The sequence below is a fragment of the Phodopus roborovskii genome, unplaced genomic scaffold (genome assembly GCF_943737965.1).
Source record: "Phodopus roborovskii unplaced genomic scaffold, PHOROB, whole genome shotgun sequence".
Taxonomy (NCBI): domain Eukaryota; kingdom Metazoa; phylum Chordata; class Mammalia; order Rodentia; family Cricetidae; genus Phodopus; species Phodopus roborovskii.
Window position 1 is genome coordinate 17,431,116 of NW_026126408.1, and position 22,049 is coordinate 17,453,164.

General features: G+C 40.7%; 1 protein-coding gene across 5 annotated transcripts in view; it reads left to right on the forward strand.

The window, feature by feature from the left end:
* The window catches only part of Ltbp1 (latent transforming growth factor beta binding protein 1), a 385,515-nt gene that overhangs the window by 125,444 nt on the left and 238,022 nt on the right, over positions 1 to 22,049 (forward strand). For all 5 annotated transcript variants that reach the window (XM_051181870.1, XM_051181869.1, XM_051181868.1 and 2 more), the window contains exon 4: positions 10,921 to 11,090. In XM_051181870.1, coding sequence (XP_051037827.1) covers positions 10,921 to 11,090 — 170 coding nt within the window. The remainder of the gene's footprint in view (positions 1 to 10,920; positions 11,091 to 22,049) is intronic.

The window sequence follows — 22,049 nt, forward strand, 5'->3', positions numbered from 1 at the left end:
GCATTTAACTATATGAGCGTTTGAGGGCCAAACCACCACAGCAGGTCTAAGGAGGAGCTGGGAAATTCTAAGCCGACTCTTGCTCTTTCAAAACTGTTTCTGACATAAAATTCCTGTGATTTTAACATGTAATCTGTCCCTGAAATTTCCTGTAAATAAGATGCTGACTAAAGCCCTAGTTAGGTTCAGGCTTTTGCTTTGGCTGGACAACTTCTTAATTGGTGTGAATTCCTCTGCTAAGAGTACATGGTGTCTGGTCTATGTTACTGTGATGTTAGTAGATAATGGCTACTTGGATCTCTTTAGGTGGCACATGCCATCTACTCCCCTTCTTTACCCACCTTCTCTTCCCCTTCCCACTCCTTCCTCCCTCCCTCCCACCCCCTCTTTTCCTTCCCTCCTGATCCTCCAACTCATGATTGTCCTTGTATAGCCTGATTTTTCTTGCAAATGGAAGCTTCCCTTCTTTAACTACTTGCCTGAATTAGTTTTTATAGAGGGGGTCATTATTGGGGCTCCTCAAAGAAGCTGATTGTGTGTATATAGACAATTTCCAACATGAAATGCTTTGACTTGTGATTTATTTTGTTAATGTTTCAATGTCCTGAAAGCAGTACATATCCAGCAGAAGCTGTATATTGGATTTTGATCTTCTGAGCGATGGACACCCAGCATGAGCCCAATGATCCCTAGTCTGCAGACAGCCTGTGATCTGGAAGCTAATCCTAACAGTGGGAGTTTGGTAGGAGGCTGTACTGCTCAGCTAGGATGCTCATTGTTTAGGCAAATTGAATGCATCTCAACTAATGATAATTTGAGCATAAGGGGAGGGTTGGGCAGTAATCCCATTGTAGTGAACAGGCATTTGTAGTAAAATAGACTTCTATCAGGACTTGGCTGGTGATCCTAGAGGTTAGTAAGTCCGTATGTGGAGTATGGGTTTACCTGGGGACCCAGGAAAACTGGAAACTTTAGTCACATGATCAGCAAGTAGAGATAGATAGTACAGACAAAGCCCAATGGCAAATTGTTGGGTTCTCTCTTGTTCAGGGATGTTGTGGGTTGATTTGTTTTTTCCTAACCATCAGGCCTTTGTCTTACTGGGTGAGCCCCACCACATGTATGAAGGATCTTCTTATTCAAAACACACCAATTTCAGTGACACTACTATCCTCAAACCCTCTCTGAGTTGACACACAAAATACACCATCACAGAGGGGCATAGAATAAGTGAGTCTTTTCTTTTAAGACCAATTTAAATATAATAAATTATTAAAAACCTTCCAGAGCTACTATTTATTCCAAATGAATGGATAGATGTAAAAGTGTTAGAAAAAAGAAAGCTATTGTATTATTTTATGCTTACACTTTTCCATCTTTGACTCATGGGCTGTCTTCTAATTGGCTCCTTAGACCTTTGATCCATGGTCTCTGACATGGCCACTTCTCTTATCTTCATTTTTGGAGTATCAGTCAGTCCAGTTAGAGATTGCCTTTAGTTTCATTAGCTCTTCTGGGTTGTTTTTGTCTTTTATTTCATTGCTTTCTATTTTCTTGTTATATTTTCATTTGCCAGATTTGGGTTTCACTGTCACTTTCTCTAGTTATATGGCAGCAGAAGCCAGAGGAGGAGACCTTCCTCCTTTCCCTAAGTAGGCAGTCAGCACTATGAATTTATATTTTGACAATTGATTTGGTAGCATTCTGTGGTCTTAACATGTTATATTTCCATTTCAATTCAGTTAAGAATAATTAATTCCCACTATGATTCTTTCACCCCCTGTGGTTCATTGTTGTCTTAGCTAAGAGTTGCTATTGCTTCAAGTTGCAGAAAGGGAGCAGTGATAAGAAAATGGGGTGAAGACCAGGCTATAGAAACCTATAGAGACAGCTGACCTGAACAAGGGGGAGCTCATAGACCCCCCCAGACTGATAGCTGGGAAACCAGCATTGGTCCGACTCAGATCCCCTGGACATGAGTCTCAGTTAGAAGGCCTGGGCAGTCTAAGCGACCTCTGACAGTGGAACCAGGATGTATTCCTGGTGCACAAAAGCACTTTGGGAGCACATTCCCCATGGAGGGATACACCCTTAGCCTAGAGGAAGGAGGAAGGGCCTAGTCCCTACTCCAAATGACTTGACAGATTTTGATGATCCCTCCTGGAAGGCATCACTCTACATGTGGAGTGGGGGGAATGGGATGGGAGGGAGGGAGAGGGAACTGGGATTGATATGTAAAATAAGAATATGAATATATATATATATATACATATATATATATATATGTATATATTGCTGTGATGAAACACAATGGCCAGAAGAAAGCTGGGGAGGAAAGGGTTTATTTGCTTAATAGTTTCCCATGTTAGTCTATCATTGAAGGAAACCAGGACAGGAACTCAAACAGGGCAAGAACCTGGAGGCAGGAGATGATGAAGTGGCCATGGAAGAGTTCTACTTACTGGCTTGCTTCTCATGGTTTGCTCAGCCTGCTCTTATAGAAGCCATGGCATCATCCACAGTGGGCTGGGTCCTCACCCATCAATCACTAATTAAGAAAGTGCCCTGTGGCCAGATCTTATCTAGGCATTTTCTTAATTGAAGTTTCCTCCACTCAGATGACTCTAGCTTGTGTCAAGTTGACATAAAACTACCCAGCACACCTGTACTATATCATGGTACTTAGTTTCCAATTATTTGGGTATTTCATAGGGCTTTTTACTATCTATTTCTGGATTATTCCATTATGGCCAGAATGAGATACATGACTCAAATCTTTTAAAATTTATTAAAACATGGCATGCCTTTGAATATTGTCTTCTTGGTCACTATGCTGTGCATATGCTGTAAATCAAAGTATATTCCTCTCTAAATTAGTACAGTGTTGTGTAAATGTTGACTCGGTGAGGTTGGTTGAGTCTTCTTTATCTTCCTGCATTTCCAATGTGCTCATGTCTGTTAGAACAGCAGCTTTTAGACTGTTTCTCTTTGTTCAATGATTATCTTTTGCTGTCCTGTCATTTAGGCTCTGTTGCTATGTTGTCTTGATGAAGTAACTTTTATATTATGGGTTAGACCTATCGGTCCTTGGTTAGACTCTAAGCTCTGCTATCAACTCCTTGGGGACTCTGCAGTCTAGTTTCTCCATGGCTGAAACACCCCTTCTCACTTTTTCCTGCTCACCTTGCTTGCCTCAGTGTTTTTGGTGGCTCTTTTGCAGGTAGTATATAGTTTGGCCTTGTTTTCTGTCTTTGCCTGACAGCTGCTGACTTTTCACTGGGTTGTTCGGACCTTTTGTATTTTTCAAGCACTTACAGAAAAAGAATCAATATAACATGATCTCCACACAATCTGTTACTGGTCTACAGCTTCCAAAGAAGGGGCCGTGTTCCCTGGATTCTTTCAAAAATTATGTATTCACTTACTATGAGCGTGTGTGTGTGTGTGTGTGTGTGTGTGTGTGTGTGTGTGTGTGTGTGTGTGTTTGCATGTGCCATGGAATGTGTGAGGAGGTCAGAGAACATCTTACAGGAGTTAGTTCTTTCCTTCAACCGTATTGGTCCTGGGGTATCGAACTTTAGGTAGTCATGTCTGGTGGCGTGTGCCTTTACCTACTGAACCATTTCACTTCTTATAGTGTCCTCTGCATAGCTTAAACAACAACCAAATACAGGCATGGCAGTATTTTAAGCACTCAGGAGACAGAGGCAGGGTGTTTTGCTTGTTTTTGTTTTGCTTTTATTTTCTAATGTGCTTCTTTCATCTCAGCTCAAGTCCCCTTTAAGATTTTTTTTTTTGATTATTCCTACATTTATGTTGGTGTGGTTACCAGCTTCTGCTCTCTGTGTTTCTTTGGTTCATTTTACTTTCACAATGTTTTTGTATTTTTGCTCTTTGTTTTGATTTTTGTTCAGTTCTTGCTTGTTCTGTTTCAATCAGTATATTCCATCCTGTCTTTTATTTAGTCTCTTCAGCAGACGCCTCTGGCCTCTGATGTATCTGGGTCCAATAGGTGATTCTGTATGAATGAGGTCATAGACCACAGATCCTGTGATGTTCCATGTGTTTATGTGTCAAGCCAGGTTTCATCTCCCCAGTGGTTTGCATTGTTCTGATGTTCCTGTGAGTTCTCCCCAGGAATCTTATGAGTCCTCCTGGGGAATCCTGTGAGTCCTCCCTGGGAAAGCACACGCTTTACTGCCATTGCCCACATTTTCTATTTGCTCTGATGTCTTCCCTTCTGGAGCAACAATTACCCACACTTGTCAGAGACTTAAAGGCAGCAGGACCCCCAAGATGACTTGACTTCTATAGCCTGAGGGACTTGAGCTGACTATTTCTGCCTTCCTCCTTCATCACTTATCCTTCTTCTGCCTTTTCTCACGGCTGGTTACAAACTCCAGGAAGCTCACCATAGGTGGAAGGGTCAGATGGTGTCAGACAGACCTTTTGTGGGAAACATTTTATGGCTGGCTGGGGTTCCCTTGTGTAAGTGAGGTCCAGAGCCCTTGTCTGAAGTGGGAAGTGCTGTATCTTTTGCCAGATCCTCCAGCCTTCTCGCAGGTCAAATAATGGATTTAGTTAGAAATAAGGAAAAGTTTAGTTAATCTGTGCACCAAAAATTGCCACTAGGAAGATAGCAGTGTAAACAATGTGTGACTAATCCTTTCTTCTGGGGAGAGAGGTTCTGTGCAATTGTTTGCCCCATGTTTACAAAGACACAGAGGTTTCCATAGATGCAGATCTCTGAGCAGCTGGCCATGTCCCCATCTCCTTCCCCCTCTTCTCCTTCCCTTTTCTACTGGCATTCCCCTCACCCCTTCTGATCCCCTTCTGGTACTATGGCTGTGCTGTCAGTGTGGCCAGTGACCTGCTACCAAACCCATTGTCCTTTCCTAATTCTGTGTATGTCACTGCTCTGCAGCAATTTGTAAATAATCTTTTCTCCCTGCCTTTTTGAAATCTTTTCTAGACCTTTACCATTTGGTTTTTAATCTCTTCTGATCCCCTAGCTACTATTCTCTTTATGATCTATCATCTATCTATCTATCTATCTATCTATCTATCTATCTATCTCTCTATATATATATATATATATATCTATCATCTATCTAACAGCCATCTATCATCCATCTATCTCATCTATCATCTCATACATCTATTATCTATAATCTTTCTATCATCTCATACATATCTATAATATTATCTATCATCTATCTGTCTGTCTGTCTTTCTATCTATCATCTAACTTAATAAGTTGAATTATTCTGAATTCTATGAACAATGATTCCCAAATGCACTACAAAATGAAGAGTCTGGGGATGTGGCTTAGTTGGTAGAGTGCTTATATAGCATACATGAGGCCCTGGATGAGAATCCCTGCACTGCGGAAGCTGAGTGTTTTCAAACATACATGCAAGTCCAGCAGATGGGAGTGGAAGAACCTGAGACGAATTAGGTCACAGACCCTGAGGGACTAGATAGGTCACAGACCCTGGGGGAGGAGCTGTTTTCTTAAATAGGAGTCTTATACTCTTTCAGAAAACATGAAGATGTCAACCATCCTTAACTGTATGCCAGAGAGCAGAAAAGTTAGACTACCAACTGAGTGTGGTTCACCATTCTTATAGCTGTTTGTGACTAGGTCTCAAGTAGCCAAGGCATGTCTTAAAGCTCATTATATAGCAGAGGATAACCTTGAACTTCTACTCTGTGTACTTTTACATCCCAACTGTTGAACTTCACAGGTGTGTGCTACCACACTCAGTGTCTATAGTACTGGATACAGGTCTAAAGCAGACAAAATCCCAGCCCTGAAAGGGAAGTTGACACAAAGTCCCATCCCTAACCAAGAAGGTATTTGCAATTGATGCTGGTGGGAAAGGGAGAGATCAGTGTTCTTCAATGGAATGTCATTGGGTGTATCAATTACATTCCCATGTGCAATATTATAACCAGGAGCAGTTGGCCAACATGGATCTGACTCCAGGTTTTGCTTTGTTTTAAATATTTTTTGTTTTGATTTTGAGTTTTCATTTTTTTTTCTGAGAGAATACCATGCCACTGGGTAGATAGAGAGGTGGGAAGGGTCTAGGAAAGAAAAGAATATGACCAGAATATATAGTATGGAAGCAGTTTTTCAATAAAAAAAATAGAACAAAAAAGAAAACAAATTCTAATTGTGAAAAATTTTGTGTCTACAAAATAAGTTGCCAAACTTTCTACCTAGTGATGTAGTATTTAAGAAATGATGTCAGTTGTATGTAATCTGTATGAATTAATCTTTTATTCTCAGTTCTTAAGAAACAGAGACAGGTGGCATTCTCTGAGTTCCGAGGCAGCCCGCTCTACTTAGTGAGTTCCAGGATAGCCAGAACTATGTAGAGAGACTCTGTCTCAAACAAACAAAAAGATGAATTTTTAATATAAATCACCCTTCCCACAGAATGTTTCTACAATTAAATATGACTATCTTACAAGACTAGTTGAGTCCATGATTTTTAATAAAAAAATTTAAGAATTCTTTTCGTATTTATTTAGCATATGTGAATACATGCATGCCACAGCATGTGTGTGAAGGTCAGAAGACAACGTGCCATAGTTGGTTCTCTCCTTCTTCAAGTGAGTCTGGAGAAAAATAAAACTCAGCCCAGTAGGTATGGCCCTGAGCATCTTTACTGGCTCATCTTCTTGATGGTTCACTCTTTAATTTTTTCTTTTTTTAATAGTTTTGCTTTTTGAAGGTAATGGCTCTGTAAAACATCACTGTTTTCTAACTTGGAGGCCTTCCCCAACTGCTTTCTGGAGATTTACTTGTATTTCTATCTGCAAAATGAAGGTAGATCTCTTCCCCATACACTGGCCCCTTCTAGAAGCTTTTGCTCAGTATGCCTTGCCTCTTTGTTCCTACTTTCCCTGTTTGCCTTAAATTAGCAGTACTCTTTGAGGTAGCTGGTCTTTACAGCTTTAAGTTTCCAAAGGCCTCTTTTGCTTCCATCCTTAACTCTTTCGGGTAGTTATTTTCATGTGGCCCCTTCTTGATGCATTTGCCATGAATGGTGTCTAACTAAAAATGGCATAGTGAGCGAAGATTTTGCTTACCTCTCCTTTGTTTTTCCTTCCTCCCAAAGTCGCTGTTTTGTATGTGTTGGCTTCCCATCTCTGTGGACAAAAACAGCAAACTTAACCCTTGATTTCTTGTTCTTCTAGCAGCCTCAGCTGTCAAAGTCATGGTCAATTAAAGACCCTTGATTGGGAAAGATGAGGGACTCCACTTCCATCCTTCCTCTCAGAGTTTTTCGGCTTCCTGCAGCCAGTCCTGGATCTTTATAACACTGGAATTGGTGGTGCACCATGGGGGCCTCTGATAATCTGGTACTCTGTTGCAAGTGCAGATTTGTAATACTTGTCTGTGTGTGCCCACTCTGCCTTATGGTGTTTGCTTTCTTCTTTCTCTCCATTCCTCTTGGAGGACAATGTTCCTGACATCATATTTAAATGGGCTCTCTCCTCTTTTTACTCTACTATGTCCCTCAGTGTCCCTAACTCCCCCCCCCCCCTTGGCCAAGTATCTCAATCATGTTTTCTACTCTGATTACTTCTCCCCTGCGCCATGCTCTGATTGCTCGATGTCATATGGGGAACCAGTCTTTTTGTCTGCAAGAGAGGGCTTTATTGAGGAAAGGAATAAATGTTAGGATTTTACCTCAGATTGTCTCATCCCTTTAGAGAACAATATTTTTCTTTTAACCTTGTAAGGTGGGGTGGGAATACATTTTGACCCTGGATAGTTGGCTTGCTGAATTAGAGAGAATAATTGTCTCCATGTATAGACTTCCTAGGAAGACACCAGCCACACTTGTCCTCATCATCTTTCACTTGGATTCAATATCCAGAACCCCTGAGGTGCTGGGAGATTGCTTCATCTGAGCTTGAAGTCCTACAGGGATTTCTGGCCAATGTCCTTATGCCTCAGGTTATAGTCTATGAACTGTCATGAATGGAATGGCCCAGGACTGCTTAAAAATAGATCATAAAAAAGTCAGGGTATCCTTCATAGGGATGATAGCTGTTGTTTTGTTAAATTTATATTGCTTGTGTACAAATATAGGCAGAGACACAACTGTATCTCCAGGCATACCAGCCATTTACTGTAGGCTGAGGAAAAGAAGCAAACACTCTGCTCCATGGCAGGCATAGCTTCTCCCACCTAGCTGTAACAGTCAGTATTATCCACTACACCTTGAATATCTTATGAATCTTAGAGTTTATTGCTGGGTAATTCAACATATGATAGCTGGTGGGACAGGTTCTAATGACTGGAATGGAAGGTGGACCCGAGACCCCTGAGGGCTCCAGCAATGCCAAATGCTAGTTTTTATGTACAGGATTAAGGAATTATCTTGTGGTATGGATAAAAGAGGGAGGTCTTCAGTGGATGGACAATGGGGGGCAGGGCTTCAGAGATTTAAATATTTGAAGATGCCAGTGTGGTTGTGTTTTAGAATTTATAATTTCCCCCTTACCTGTAGTTGTGAAGAAGGATGGAGGGGAGGAGATCAATGAGAGCGCAAGAATTCCCATAGTTTTGATTTTTAAAATTTCTTTTCAAAACTTTGCACCTCCCCCTTTGAAAATTACAGTTATAGTGATATGCCTAGCCTGGTGTTTACTTCTTACAGCTAAGCATCCCCTCATCCTGGAAATGAGGTAAGAAAAAATTAAATAATTAAAAACCAATTACATTTTTTTCTGAAGTGGTTAGATGAAAGAAGGTTGAAGGTTTTGTCATGTTCTAGACTTGAAACAGCTTGCCTTCTCTCCTTCGATTCTCATGTGTCACACGGAGGGGAAGGAGCCCTGTACACATACACCTGCAACTTACTTCTTGCTGCCATTGCTCTTCTGGTTCAGGGGGAAGAGTTGCTTGCCTGGAAGGTAGCCCTCCTCCACCCCCCCCCCCAACTTACCTTTCTGGAGATGGCCAGGACAGGAGTGTTATCAGCTCTCTAGGTCTCCTGGAATTCTAGGTCCTCCTGTTCAAAACAGGAGCTAGTCTGTGTCTTTGTGCAGGGTGACAAAATGGCTTAGAGAGAAAGAGAGTCTATTCCAAGTTGGGAAGGAGGCTGACAGAATAGACTTGTGACCACCAGATTTGTCCAGCTGTTTCCAACCCCTGAGCATACTTCAAATTCAAAACAACACTTATATCATCAAAATAGAAGTGTTTATAGTGCTAATCCTTAGGCTTTTCCCTAATACAGTCATTAGTCTCCTAACAAAGGGAGGGCCCTGTTTGGTACCACATCTGGGAAGATCCAGATCCAAGTTTAGGCATTTTGAGGCCACAGGGTTTGAAGTGGTGAATGCCAAGGTGCCAGCACCCTCGCTCCAGCCACTTCTGGTCCATAATCTCTCAGGAATGCTTTGTCCTACTTCATGATTCCCTCCTTAGCCCCAGCCGGAATGAATTTGAGTGAACTTATATGAGATTTTTTGACTATTTTTGATGAAGACTAATGATGGAGCTTTGGTGACAAAATGATTTATCTTTTGAGCTGAATGTTATATCTTCTACTGTTTGGGTAGTTCCTTGAGGGACCCATCTTTTGAGTCAGGCCACACCAGCAGGCAGGTACCCCTTCAAAGACTGTTTGCTGTTAGTGGTGGTATGCTGTAGTCTAATAATGCTCAAACATGAGTGGGGACACTGGAGAGAGATGGTTCAGCCAGTCAAGTTCTTGTGAGTATAAGTCTTATCCTCAGCAATGATATAAAGAGCCTAGTGTGGCAGCACAGGCCAGTAATCCCAGCACTTGGGAGGTAGAGACAGGAGGATCCTGGAATGTTAAATAGCCAGACTAGATGAATTGGTGAGGTCCAGGTTCAGTTAGGTGGGGATAGATTGAGGAAGACATTGGCTACTTCTGGTGTACACAGACAGGCATACAGGCACACAGAAATAATCATATATAAAACAAGTCAGTATCTTTTTTTTTCTGTTTTTCAATTATTGGTCTTCACCCATGATTCATAAGTCTTATTATCTATAGAAACTGGTAGTTATAAAACATTTAACCTGCATTAGTTTATATAATTATATAGCTATATTTATATAATTATGAGATTTGGCATAAAATTAAATAGATATTTCTCTGAGGCATTTTAATGATGTATATGCATATATTTCAGAAGGAATTATGCATGCATGTATGCATGTGTATATATGTATATTGAATTAGCATCTTACCAGGTTTTCCTCAAACTCCAGATGCCCCTGTTTCTACTTTCCAAATGCTGATTATTAGGGCATGACTATCACACACAGCTTATTTATTTTACTTTATTTTCTGATTTAGTGTGTTCAGTGGCCTTGTGTGGTAGAGATTCTCTGCTACAGAATGGGAAACTGAGGTCCCAAGAGCAAGATGAGCTAAGCCACTAGAGTTGGGTAATTTGGAAAGTTCCACTGTCCCACACTGGCTCTCCTACTTACAGCTGATTTCTTGCATTTTTTTCTCAGCTTGTTTAGTTCTTATTATTTATTTGTATGTGCACTAACTGTTCATGTCTGTGTCTTTGCCATTTTCTGAGAAGTGGATGCCCCATGTTTTGTGTGAAGCCCATGGTAGCTATACTCCATACATTTTGACTCAATCACGGTGGATGGTTCACCTGTAAACCTGTAGTTCCTTATGTGCTGTGAATGGTGGCATGGATGGGCCTTAGGTAGCACAGGTGCTCCTTCCTGCAGCACCAATAATAAAAACCCAGAGACAGGTATTTTCAGGTAATCTTTATTGTTAGATAATAACTAAAATCTCACCACATCTTCTGGCATTTACTTTCTTGTTCTCTCCTTGTTAGCTGGCTGCTAAAACCCCATGCTTCTTTTCTTACCCTCTCTTTGTTTCTTCCCAGAGTGGCACCTTTGACTTCCCAGAATGTGATGATTCATCATGGCCAGACCCAGGAGTACGAGCTCAAGCCCAAGTACCTCCCAGCCCGGAAGGTGGTCTCTGGAGAGCAGTACACGGAAGGTGCTTTCTCTTTAAGATATGGGCAGGATCCAGGCACCCCACCCTTTCAGTGTGAGTATCTGCTCTGACAGCCATTTTCCTGTTATAGACTCAAGAGTTTGGAAACATTTTCTTTGGTTTAGATGGCTGTAATGTGTCACAGTAGATAAAAATTCAAGAGTCATTAAAACACCTCCTTTGGTTCCTAAAACAACCAGACAGCAGATTTTTTAGCATGGTTTACTTATTCAGAGGAAAGACATTTTTCTGGGACTTTGAAAATAAATCTGGAGTGACTTGCCTGGGATTCTGTTTCTGCAGGATTTCTTCTTCTAGGAGACGTGTTCCCTCTAATTTTAGGTACAGCTGCATGTCTGACATGTTTGTATTGATAAAATGTTTTTTTAGTGAAGCTGCCAAGATCCATTCCCTGCGAGCAGCCTGATTTGTCCTCCTTGACTCTGTGAGGGGTCACCTATGGTAGCTATTTTTATGCCGAAGGGGCCACCTCCTTTTCAGGCTACCTCACAGATGGGGAGGACTTGCAGGAATTTGTAAAGGACTATTGTATCTAGGGCCAACATGCTTGGTATCTCCCTGTGTGAAGCTCAAGGACACAGGCCCTGGCTGGAAGGGGAGGGAATGTGATGATTTGTGGTTTAGGTACTATGGAGTGTCTGCTGGCAATGTTTGTGGAGAATGCGCTGGAGCGAGACACAGACCATTCAGAGGGGAGAGCTAGACTCACCCTTTCATGCCAGCAGCTTCCTGCTTTGTCCATGTTGACTGATTGCCTTCAACATAACTGAGCAAAGAGTATGCCAAGTGTGAGGTGGAGAAGGGCTCCCTGTTACTACAAGGAATAATGCAAATAGCCCAGGCAGAGTTGTGCTACTACTGTCTGACACTTTAGAAGTTGGAACCTGCTGGAGATTTGCTACTCTGCTGCTGCACTCACCTCCCACTTTGTATTATGACCCTTTGGTGATTGACACTTACTATTTTACCATAGAAAATTCAATGGCAGATTTATTTGTCTATACTTTATCTTTTGAGAAAGTTCTCTTCTGGGGCTGGTGGCTGGACTCTAGAGAGATAGTTTGGTGTGACTTATTGGGATGAAGACAAAAGTAAATCAGGGCCTTAGGGAAGGGTGTAGAAACCACTGGAATCATCTCTTTGTCAGGCAAGATGGTACCTTATAAGTCACAAAAGAATAGCTGTGCCACTGTTTCTTAACACCCTCAGAGTTCTTCAGGGGTAGTGTTTCTTCTGTGGAAATATCCCCTGAGCATGCAGTGTTTTTCTAATTCTGACTTAAAAAGTGAACAAAAGGAGCTACTCATTATTTTTTGGGATCTCATACAGATACACACTTTTTGAAAGCTCTCTAAAATTTGAAAATAATAAGAAGGGAATGTCTGAGACCTCATGATCATATTGATGGAGGAAGACAATCCTGAGCTCAATGGAAAAGTCAGAAAAAGATGGCTTGATTGATGGTCATTGGAAAGAAGATGAAGTATGGTGCTCTTGGTTGGTTGACTTGTTATTCAAATGTATGTATATCTACACACACACACACACACACACACACACACACACACACACACACCTATCTACCTACTATTTCTGTGAGAATTTAAACTCTAAAACCTTGCTGAGCTGTTTTCTGGAAAACAAAATGATATTAGTTTTTAAATCTCTTGCCTCTTGTATGCATTTTCAATGTAGTGGGAAGTTGGTGAAGGCTAGTGAAGTTGTCAAATTCATGCCCTCAGTCCTAGTATGCTCTTCTCAAACCCTCTAAAAGATGGAACTGTATCCAAAAAAACAAAGGCTTAGGAAGGATTGCAACATTAGTCATATATGAAAGACAGGAAGGAAAATGTGGCTATTTTTACTGGTGTGAGCACTATATTGAGAACTGGAGGTTGAATTGGAAAGCTATGAAAACAAGTAATTTTGCTGGCCTGTGAAGGATGCTGAAATAAGAACACCAAGTAAAAATAATAGAAGACTGTAGGAGGAGGGACCTGAAAGTATCTGTGGGGTCAGAGAAGAGTGGAAGCCTTGTGTGGGACTGAACAGAGGGGAAGGCAACAGTGGCCATCCAGGAAACATGGGATTCTTCAGTACTCTCATCCTCCTCTTCATAGAAGAGTTCAAATCCAAACAGATTAACTCCACAGAGTGCTGAGCACTGGAGGGTGAAAGAGAAGCAGGTGATTCTGACTTTAGAAGGACAGAAGAGTTTAGGTCACTAGGACACACCGTGTCTTGGAATGAAACTGCAGGATAGGGGTGCCTTCCCTAGAGTACCACCACAACATTGGGGAAAGCTGCTAGGACTAGTGGACACATTTGGGTTGGTAGAAGAGCTCATGTTGCTTTCTCCATTGAAAAGAGGGGTTGTGGTAGGTGAGGAAGGCACTAGAATATGTACAACATAAAAGCAGAAGTTTTCTGGGGTTGAAGGACACAAGGGAGGGGAGGTGTTGGGGAGATGAATTTGTTTGAAAAATCTATAAGGAAACCTAACATGTTGTATGTTGATTAAAATGGATGGTGCATACTTACCTGCACACACAGACACAGACTAGCAGATTAATAGATACAAATAGGTAGATACACACACACACACACACACACACACACACACACACACACACACACTGAAAACATAGATATGGCTGAAAAAGGAAGTGAGATATTATAATTCATTATAGTTGGTTGGGTCAAAATTGGTATCTCACAAACAGCAATAATGGAGAGTGTAGAATCCTGTTTTCTGTAGATTAATAAGCTCATCTGAGGAAGAGAGTTCTATGAGCCCCAGAGGACAAATACTTGGTCAAAAGAACCCTGTTCAGAATAAGCAGATAAGAGATGGTAACAGGGAGTGTGGTAAAGTCAGGAGAGGTGACTGTGTGACTACATCTAGTATAGCACTCTTCAGGTGAAATGGACTGGGTGGGAAGCCAACCATTAAATTGCTGCTGAGGCGATTATCTCTGGAGAGGAAGCAGTGTTCTCTGCGGTTTCCCAGAATTTCAGTGACATAGCTCACCATATTTGTCCACTGTATATACATAACTTTCTTTTCTTTTTTAATTTTTTAAAATTTATTTTATATAACAAAGTCCATTTAAATGAAAACAAACATTTATACACAATATTTGGGAATTTGGGTGTTGTTCTTTCCAAACTACTTCCTGCTAGTAAGGGGCACTGTCATGGAGGATTTGAAGAAGATTCAGATATCCTGGCTGTAGTCTGTAGGACTGCTTTGTCCAGCTGTTTTGAATGTAGGATCACCTGGAACTCTGTTTCAGGCGGTCTGGCTTGATCAAACCACATTAGTCTGGAAGGAATCTACATCTTTTCATTTTCTGTAGAAACAAAAATAGAAATCCTTTTCCTCAGTAACTTGTCCTTGAACTTAAATTTTGGAGTCAAAGCTTTTTTTTTTTAACTTATTATTTTACATGTTGATCCCAGTTCCCTCTCCCTCCCTCCCTCCTTCCCTCCCTCCCTCCTTCCCTCCCTCCCTCCTTTCCTCCCTTTTACCCACTCTGCCCTCTCACATGCACTCTAACCACCCTCCCCTCCCATCCCCCACTCCAATTCCATATACACATAACTTTCATACATTAATTTAGTATGTTTATCAGCATTCCCAGTCACTGGGCAACCATGCTCTACAGTACTTATTCTGTGGTAACCAATAAAAGATGCCTTGAGTGATAAGTTGGATCTCTATCATTTTCATTAATTTGTGTGTCACCTAAAGTATAGGTTGACAAAAAAAAAAAAAAAAAAAAAAAAACAAAAAACAACAACAACAACAAAAAAAACAACTTGTGCTTAAGCTCAGTACATATTTTAGGCTTGGTTTCTAAGAAAAAAAAATTGAGGTTGTTATATAAATGTTTTGATACCTATTTAAAGTGAGACCTTTTTTAAAAAAAATGTCACAGATTGTAGAATACTAGGTAAATTGTTGAGGGTAATGGACTATTCTTTGCCAACCCTGGTCTAGACTCTCTTTGTTGTGTGTGTGGTACTTTTTGTATGTTGTATCCATATGTGTATGGTAGTTCATTCACACATGTTTGTGGGTGTGGTGGTCACAGGTTGACCTGTTTTCTCTATTGTTTTCTACCTCATGTTTTGAAATAGGGTCAGTCTCTCACTGAACCTGGAGCTCCCAGGTTCAGCCAGACTGGCTGCTCATCAAGCCTCTGGGATGTACCTTTTCCCATCTCCCAATGCTGGGATAACAGTTGTACCCCACTATACCCAGCTTTTATGTAAATGCTGGCAATCCAAACTCAGCTCCTCACGTGGTAAGCACTTAACCTATTGAACATCCCCCGGTCTGAAGCTCAGTTTCTTCATCGACCAAACATCTCGACTTTGGATCTGATCAACTGATAACTGGAAACAGGACACTTACACCAAAAGCTTCCCAAGAAATGCTTCTACCAACCTGTCCTCCACACCATGTAAATTCTCAGACTTATCTCTATCAAATTTGGAGGCAGCAGAGAATCGGGAAGTACCAGGAAAACACTGTAACAGTGCTTCTCAACTGTCCTAATGCTGAGACCCTTTAATTCCTCATGTTTGGTATCTGTCCAACCATAAGGCTATTCTTGCTGCTACTTCATTATTGTAATTTTTCTACTGTTATGAATTGTAATGTAAATATCTGATATATAGGATATCTGATATTCGACCCCTGTGAAAGGGTCATGTGACCTCAAAGGGATTGTGACCCAGAGGTTGAGAACTGCTGCATTATAAAATAAGTTTAGTTTCTTTCAATGTTAAGAATGTCAGGATTCGGGACTTGGAAAATAGTGAATGTCAGCCCTGGATCTTTACAGGGAACCTTCTGGTATTGGTGAAAACAGTGAATCATGGTCACAGTGTAGGGTGGTATATTAAAATACCACCTGGATTTCTCAAAAAAGTTAACAAATGGAGTGAGTATATATTTAGTAATTTTAACTCCTAATAGAGTTAAAAAAAAAAAAAAAAAACAGAGGCTTTTATGTAACTAACTGTTCTCCATAGCCTAGTATCTAATGAGAGACAATGAATGACAAATGACTAAAAAAGTGAGGTATTTCTACAGAATGGAATTTGAGCCATTAAAAAGGAATGGAGTACATATATTTGTTAGAACTCTAAAGAATCCAGACACAGAAGAATCCAGACTGTATACTACATGATTCCATGTATACTAGACATCCATAATAGGCAAACCCATAAAAACAGAAAGCAGGTTAGTGATACCCAGGACTGGGGAGAGTGACAGCATATAGGTCAGGAGATTCTTTTTTGGGTGATGGAAAGTAATCTGGATCTATTAGGTCATGGTGATCACATAGTCTTATGACTATACTAAAAAGCACAGAATTCTACATTTTTAAAAGAGCAAATTCTAATAGCATGTGATTTGTGTCTCCTTTAAAAGTAAAATATTATTACAAGAACAATTGCCAAGTAGATGGTTTTTGAAAAACCTCACCACCTCCAAGGTACAGAGAGAACCCCAGTGATCTGGGGGTCTTTGGGAAGGTGAGAAGGAGGAAGGGTCCTTTTCCCTCCCTCCCTCCTTTCCTTCCTTGGTGATGTGTCAAAAGAGAATTCATTTGGGAAATCAAACTCCCCTCTACTTGGTTTAGTAGTATTTTTAACTGAGAGGGGAAACTTTAAATGGTTGAACATTTGAAAGGTGATGTTATAAAGGGGAATCCATTGAGATGATTGGAATAGCATGTACCCAGGAGTATGTAACTCAATTGTTTAGGAGTATGTAACTCAATTGTTTAATAAAGCATACTAGAAAAAGACCTTGAGGGATGTGAGTGTTCACATCAGATATACTGTTGCTATAGTCAGTGTACCATGAGAAACTTGATACCTGGAACTAATGTTTCTATTACAGTGCACAATAGGATGCTTTTACCAGGAGTGATATAGGGCCCTACAGGACTTACTAAGGTTGATGATTGAGTTACTTCCTTAGGAGAGCAGAAACACTTGCTGAAATGGTCCTTGGATCCCCTGATTACCAGTCTGAGAAGGTGATGCTGGAACTAAGAGAGAGGCATTTACTCCCTTCAGTTACTTTTTATAGCAGGCCTCTTAATTGGGAAGGAGTAGAAATTTGAATTTGAATTTATATCACTCTCTGTGTTTTGTGTGTGTGTGTGTGTGTGTGTGTGTCTGTGTGTATGTGTGCATGCACACACATGTGCACAAGCATATGGAAGCCAAAGGTTGATGTTCCATATTCTCTTTGATTGCCCACTACTTTCCTTTTGAGACTGGGCCTTGCTAACTGGCTAGGTTGGCTGCCAGTTGGGACTCAGGGTTCTTCCTGTCTTTGCCCACATCCCTTGACACAGCATTGTGGCTACAGACCTTACAGACCTGTGCTGCAATTCTTGACTTTAACACAGGCTCAGGAGACCTGAACTCATGTCTTCATGCTTGTGTGGAGAGCACTGTACTGAGTGAGCCATCTCCCTGACCTTGGTGTTGAAATTTTCCCTGCTAATTCCAGTTGTTTTCCCACGGTAAGGGCTCAACTTTTAAATGGGCTGCTTATATTTCAATATCATCTTCTAAAAGTTTATTTTGTTATATTCAAGGAAGCAGACGTTTTAAATTCCAGAAGAGGCATATGTCATGTTTTATAGATTAACTTCCCAAAGGTCTATAAACATAGATAACTCAGACTCTTAAGAGGACCCATGATTTATATTCTGATGTACTGAGAGGCAGGGAGGGAAGGAAAGAGAGAGAAATCCGGGTACCATAAATATTGTTAAACTTTAAAAAAGTTCACTTAAAAATGTTTAATATAATGCTTTTTATTTAAATAGGCAACCCCAGAGCTGACACAACATGAACATAGTCCATTAGGCAGCTTTTGGCAGAAGAAAACTGGTACCTCAGGGGTTGTCTTTCCCTGGATTCTATGCTCTGTGTTGACCTTTCACAGTCAGTCTTTGTAACAAACATCTCAGTTCCCACCCACCAGTCAGCTGGATGACTGAAGTACTCTATCCTTCTTTGGTGGGTAGATCAGTTCCCCAGATCTCCCATGCTTGGTTGGAAAGAAGTGCAGCATGTTCTCACAGCATGGTTTTGTTGTTCAAGCCCTTGCATTTCCACTGTGGTCTGACCACACTGCGTAGTCCAGGACCTGGGGAGGATGGGCTCTATGGACATGTGAGACGTCATCACACTTTTAGAGGCCTGGTGGCTGAATGTGTGTCTGATTGGGTTAGCCTTCAGGCTTATGTTTAGACATGTCAGAAAACATGGCAGAACATGAAAGCATGTCAGTGTGTGGTGACAAATAGTGATTGCTAGTCCTCTGGAAGACAGAAGTTCACATATCTAGAGTGAGGACTTCCCATGGTTGTAGATTTATTGGTATAACAAAGAGGTGATCAGTGATGTTTGGGTTTTCTTGGCTATTCAGTTGGGAGAGGGAGAAGGAGAACACTCTCTGTATGTCTGTCTCTCTTTTTCTCTCACACACAGATAGATAGAGGATGGTTTTACAGACCATTAGAGGAGACAACCCAAATCTGAACACTGAGAGAGAGAGAGTCTTTATCCCAGAGCTCTTGGCTGGTATCTATAGGCGCCAGCCAAGGAGGTGGGCAAAGGGCATTGAGCAGAAACCTTGATGCTTATGGCTAGTTACAGAATGTTTGTGAAGTGGGTGTCTGTGGTGTAGCTGAGAGCACCTGTGATGAGACAGAAGGTGAATCAGAGCATGGAAGCATCAAGTTTATCCTGTACTGACTGGACTTCTCCAAAAGAGGGGAGAAAGGCAAAGGTGGGACAATGGATTTGGATGAGAAGAATTGTAGTTCTTGTACAGAACTTCTTGTATAGAAGAATATCTAGTTCTTGTATAAGGGATAGATTGTAACATACAACCCATCAGCATGTTAGAAATGCTAGTGAGGATGAGTTTGTCTTTGAGAAATATCATTCCCTTAATTTGGAAGGGACAGGCAAATAAAAGCAGCAGTAGGAGAGACCTAGTATCCTAGAAACTGTACTGCATGGAGGTGGACAGCTACTAACAGATGTGCTGAAGGCCTTTTAGGACATCTTTCCAGATGAACAAAGTGTGCATTTGGATGGAGAGATGCCCAGGGATGCAACTGAAGCTTCTCCTAAATGGAGACTGCCATCAGTGAATGTAAAAGTAGATACATCTTTGTGTTTGGCTCCATATTGATTTGTTTGGCATTAAACAACAATGGAATTTGGATCAGCCAGCTCTCCAAGAAGCTGATAAAAAAAACCACCACCCAAACAGCTACAGAGGAAATAAGCATCCAGAGGGCTAATGTGAGAGAACAACTGTTTTACAGAAAGAATAATGATAAAACTTCATATTCTTGCTCTTGCAAAATCAAGTTCCCAAATTCTCTTGTTCACCTGCACATAGTTTTTATTATTCCAAACTATAATGCAATGTGGGTGTTAGGGCTAAAGGTGGATATATAAAACTTACCTTCTCCTTGATGATGCCTGGCAAATGCTTTGCTTTGACAGCATAGACAGGAAAACATTATTATATGTATAGACTGGCACTCAAGTGAGTGAACATAGTTCTGATGGGAGATGTCATTCTGTAATTATGTTTCTCTTATTGGTTAATGAATAAAGCACTGTTGGTCAATAAGGAAGCAAGATAGGTGGGACTAGGAGAGGTGGAGGATTCTGGGAAATGTAGGATGGAGTCTTAATGTGATCTTGGGAGGAAAGGATGTGTGAGTCTGGTCTTCTTGGAAAGATAAGACCATGTAGAAATACTATATTAGTAATTATGGGTTAATAATTAAGACAGAGATAGACAATAAGAAACAGTAGTCACTGGCCAACAGTTTCATAATTAATACAGTGTCTCTGTGTGTTATTTGGGGTTGACATGGCTGTGGGACCAGGCTGGCAGGAAAAATGCAACATGGGTACTAAGAACTTACACTTAAAACTTGTTAGCCAATAAGAAGCTCTAGACATTAGCCAACATAGTTCTATCAGACTAATCTCAGGATGGGGTGTTCCTTTCTATTTGCTTGCACCATCTTGCATTTGGTGATGAGGTAGAGTTGTATAAGACTTATACAACAGTTGTTTGATCCCATCTCTGCCCAGGAAGGTATGTGAGAAAGAATGTTTTCTGTCTCTTAATCAGCTACACATAGTTAGAGATAGCTGGGAAATGGTAACATGAATTGATTGTCAACACTTCCAAGAAGCTTATCCAGCAACATTAATAGTGAAGGAGCAAAGCCTGCTAGAGGGAATGACTATGTAGTTTTAATTCCTCCATGGTCAGTCTGTAATGCTAGAGACAACTTTTTGTTCCAAAGGCTCACATTTTCATAAGAATACTTGCATTCAAAGGTATTTCTGGATGTCAAGGCTAATTTCAAGATACTGAAAAAAAAATTAACACTTAGTATGACTCCTGAATATTCTAGAGTCAAACTAAGATGTGTGTGTGTGTGTGTGTGTGTGTGTGTGTGTGTGTGTGTGTGTGTGTGTGTGTGTATTCCCCCATCCCCAGGGAATAAAATAACACAAATGAATTTAAAGTTTGTCATGAGAAAACACAATAGCATCATTTTGGGGAGAGAAAGCTGGAATAAAAAAAAAGGGAGGGGGTGGAAGAGATAGAGACTTTTCTGTCTTTGGATTTCTTTGCCAGAATCCAACAACTGTACTTAGTCTACATTCTAAAGAGGCAAAGAAGCAGCAGCCGTGTTTAGAGTTGAAGTTGGTTTTGGTTCAGAACAAATAATACTCGTGTGATGTAGCTGAAGAGATACTTTCCAAGGGAATCAAGTGACATATTCATCTTCTCAGACATTTTCCCTTGTGGAAGGATCCACTTGAGGTTGAAAATGACTGCAGTGATGATGCCCCCACTTTGAGAAAAGGGTCAGCATGCTGGCTTCTGTGTGTTGTGCATGTGCATGCCTCTGTGCCCAGTTTTTAGGTGAAGTCCTGGAGCATAGGACACAGGTCCTCATGTTTGCATGGCTTTACTGGGTGAACCATCTCCACAGCATCTTGCATAATTTTATATCATGTTCTTTTTCAGAGCGGATCAGTACTTGGGGATTGTCTTTCACAATCTAGGCAAGTGTTCCATCATGGAGTGGTATCCTTAGCCTTTGGCTTTTAAAACATGTTTTTTTTTTTTTGTTGGGTAGCATAGGCCACCCCTCAAACTCAGGATCCTCCTATATCTCCCTCCCCTATGCTGAGATCACGGGCCTATGCTATCATATCCAGCTATATCACATCTCTAAAACAATTGTATTAGGATTAGGATATGTTTATGATTTTAGTTTTGTCCTATTTGTTTTCTTTATATTCAGTTAATTCCTGTGGTAAACATACTATGGAGTGTATTTGTGTGTGTGTGTGTGTGTGTGTGTGTGTGTGTGTGAGTGTGTGTGTGTTTGTGAGAGAGATAGAGAAAGAGAGAGAGAGATAGAAAGACTGATATGGTGTTCATCAAGTAAATATGGCTGTAATTTTTAAATAATTTTTAACTTCTTAGTTTATCCTACATATAAGCAGTATGTTGTTATTAATAACGTCTTGTAGCTCAAGTGCAGTTTACAAGTTTGCTTTTTCAAGCTTTTCATTGTGTGTATGTGTTCTCACACATGTGTGCATACATTCATTATGTGTGTAAATACAGATGTTTGCATGCCACTGTACACTACACATATGGGTATCAGTCCCAGCCTTCCACCTTGTTTGCCTACTGTAAGCTTTCCTGGAAGCCCTGGGATTACAGATGTTTGAGTTGTACATCTAGCTTGTCTGTTGGTTCTAGGGATCCAAACTCAGGTCATCATTGCTTACACGGCAAAGCCTTTTACTCCCTGAGACACCTCCTCAGCCCTGGTTCTTATTTTTTGTTTAAATGAAAACATTTTAAGTAGGGTTGCTTTTGTGAAAAAC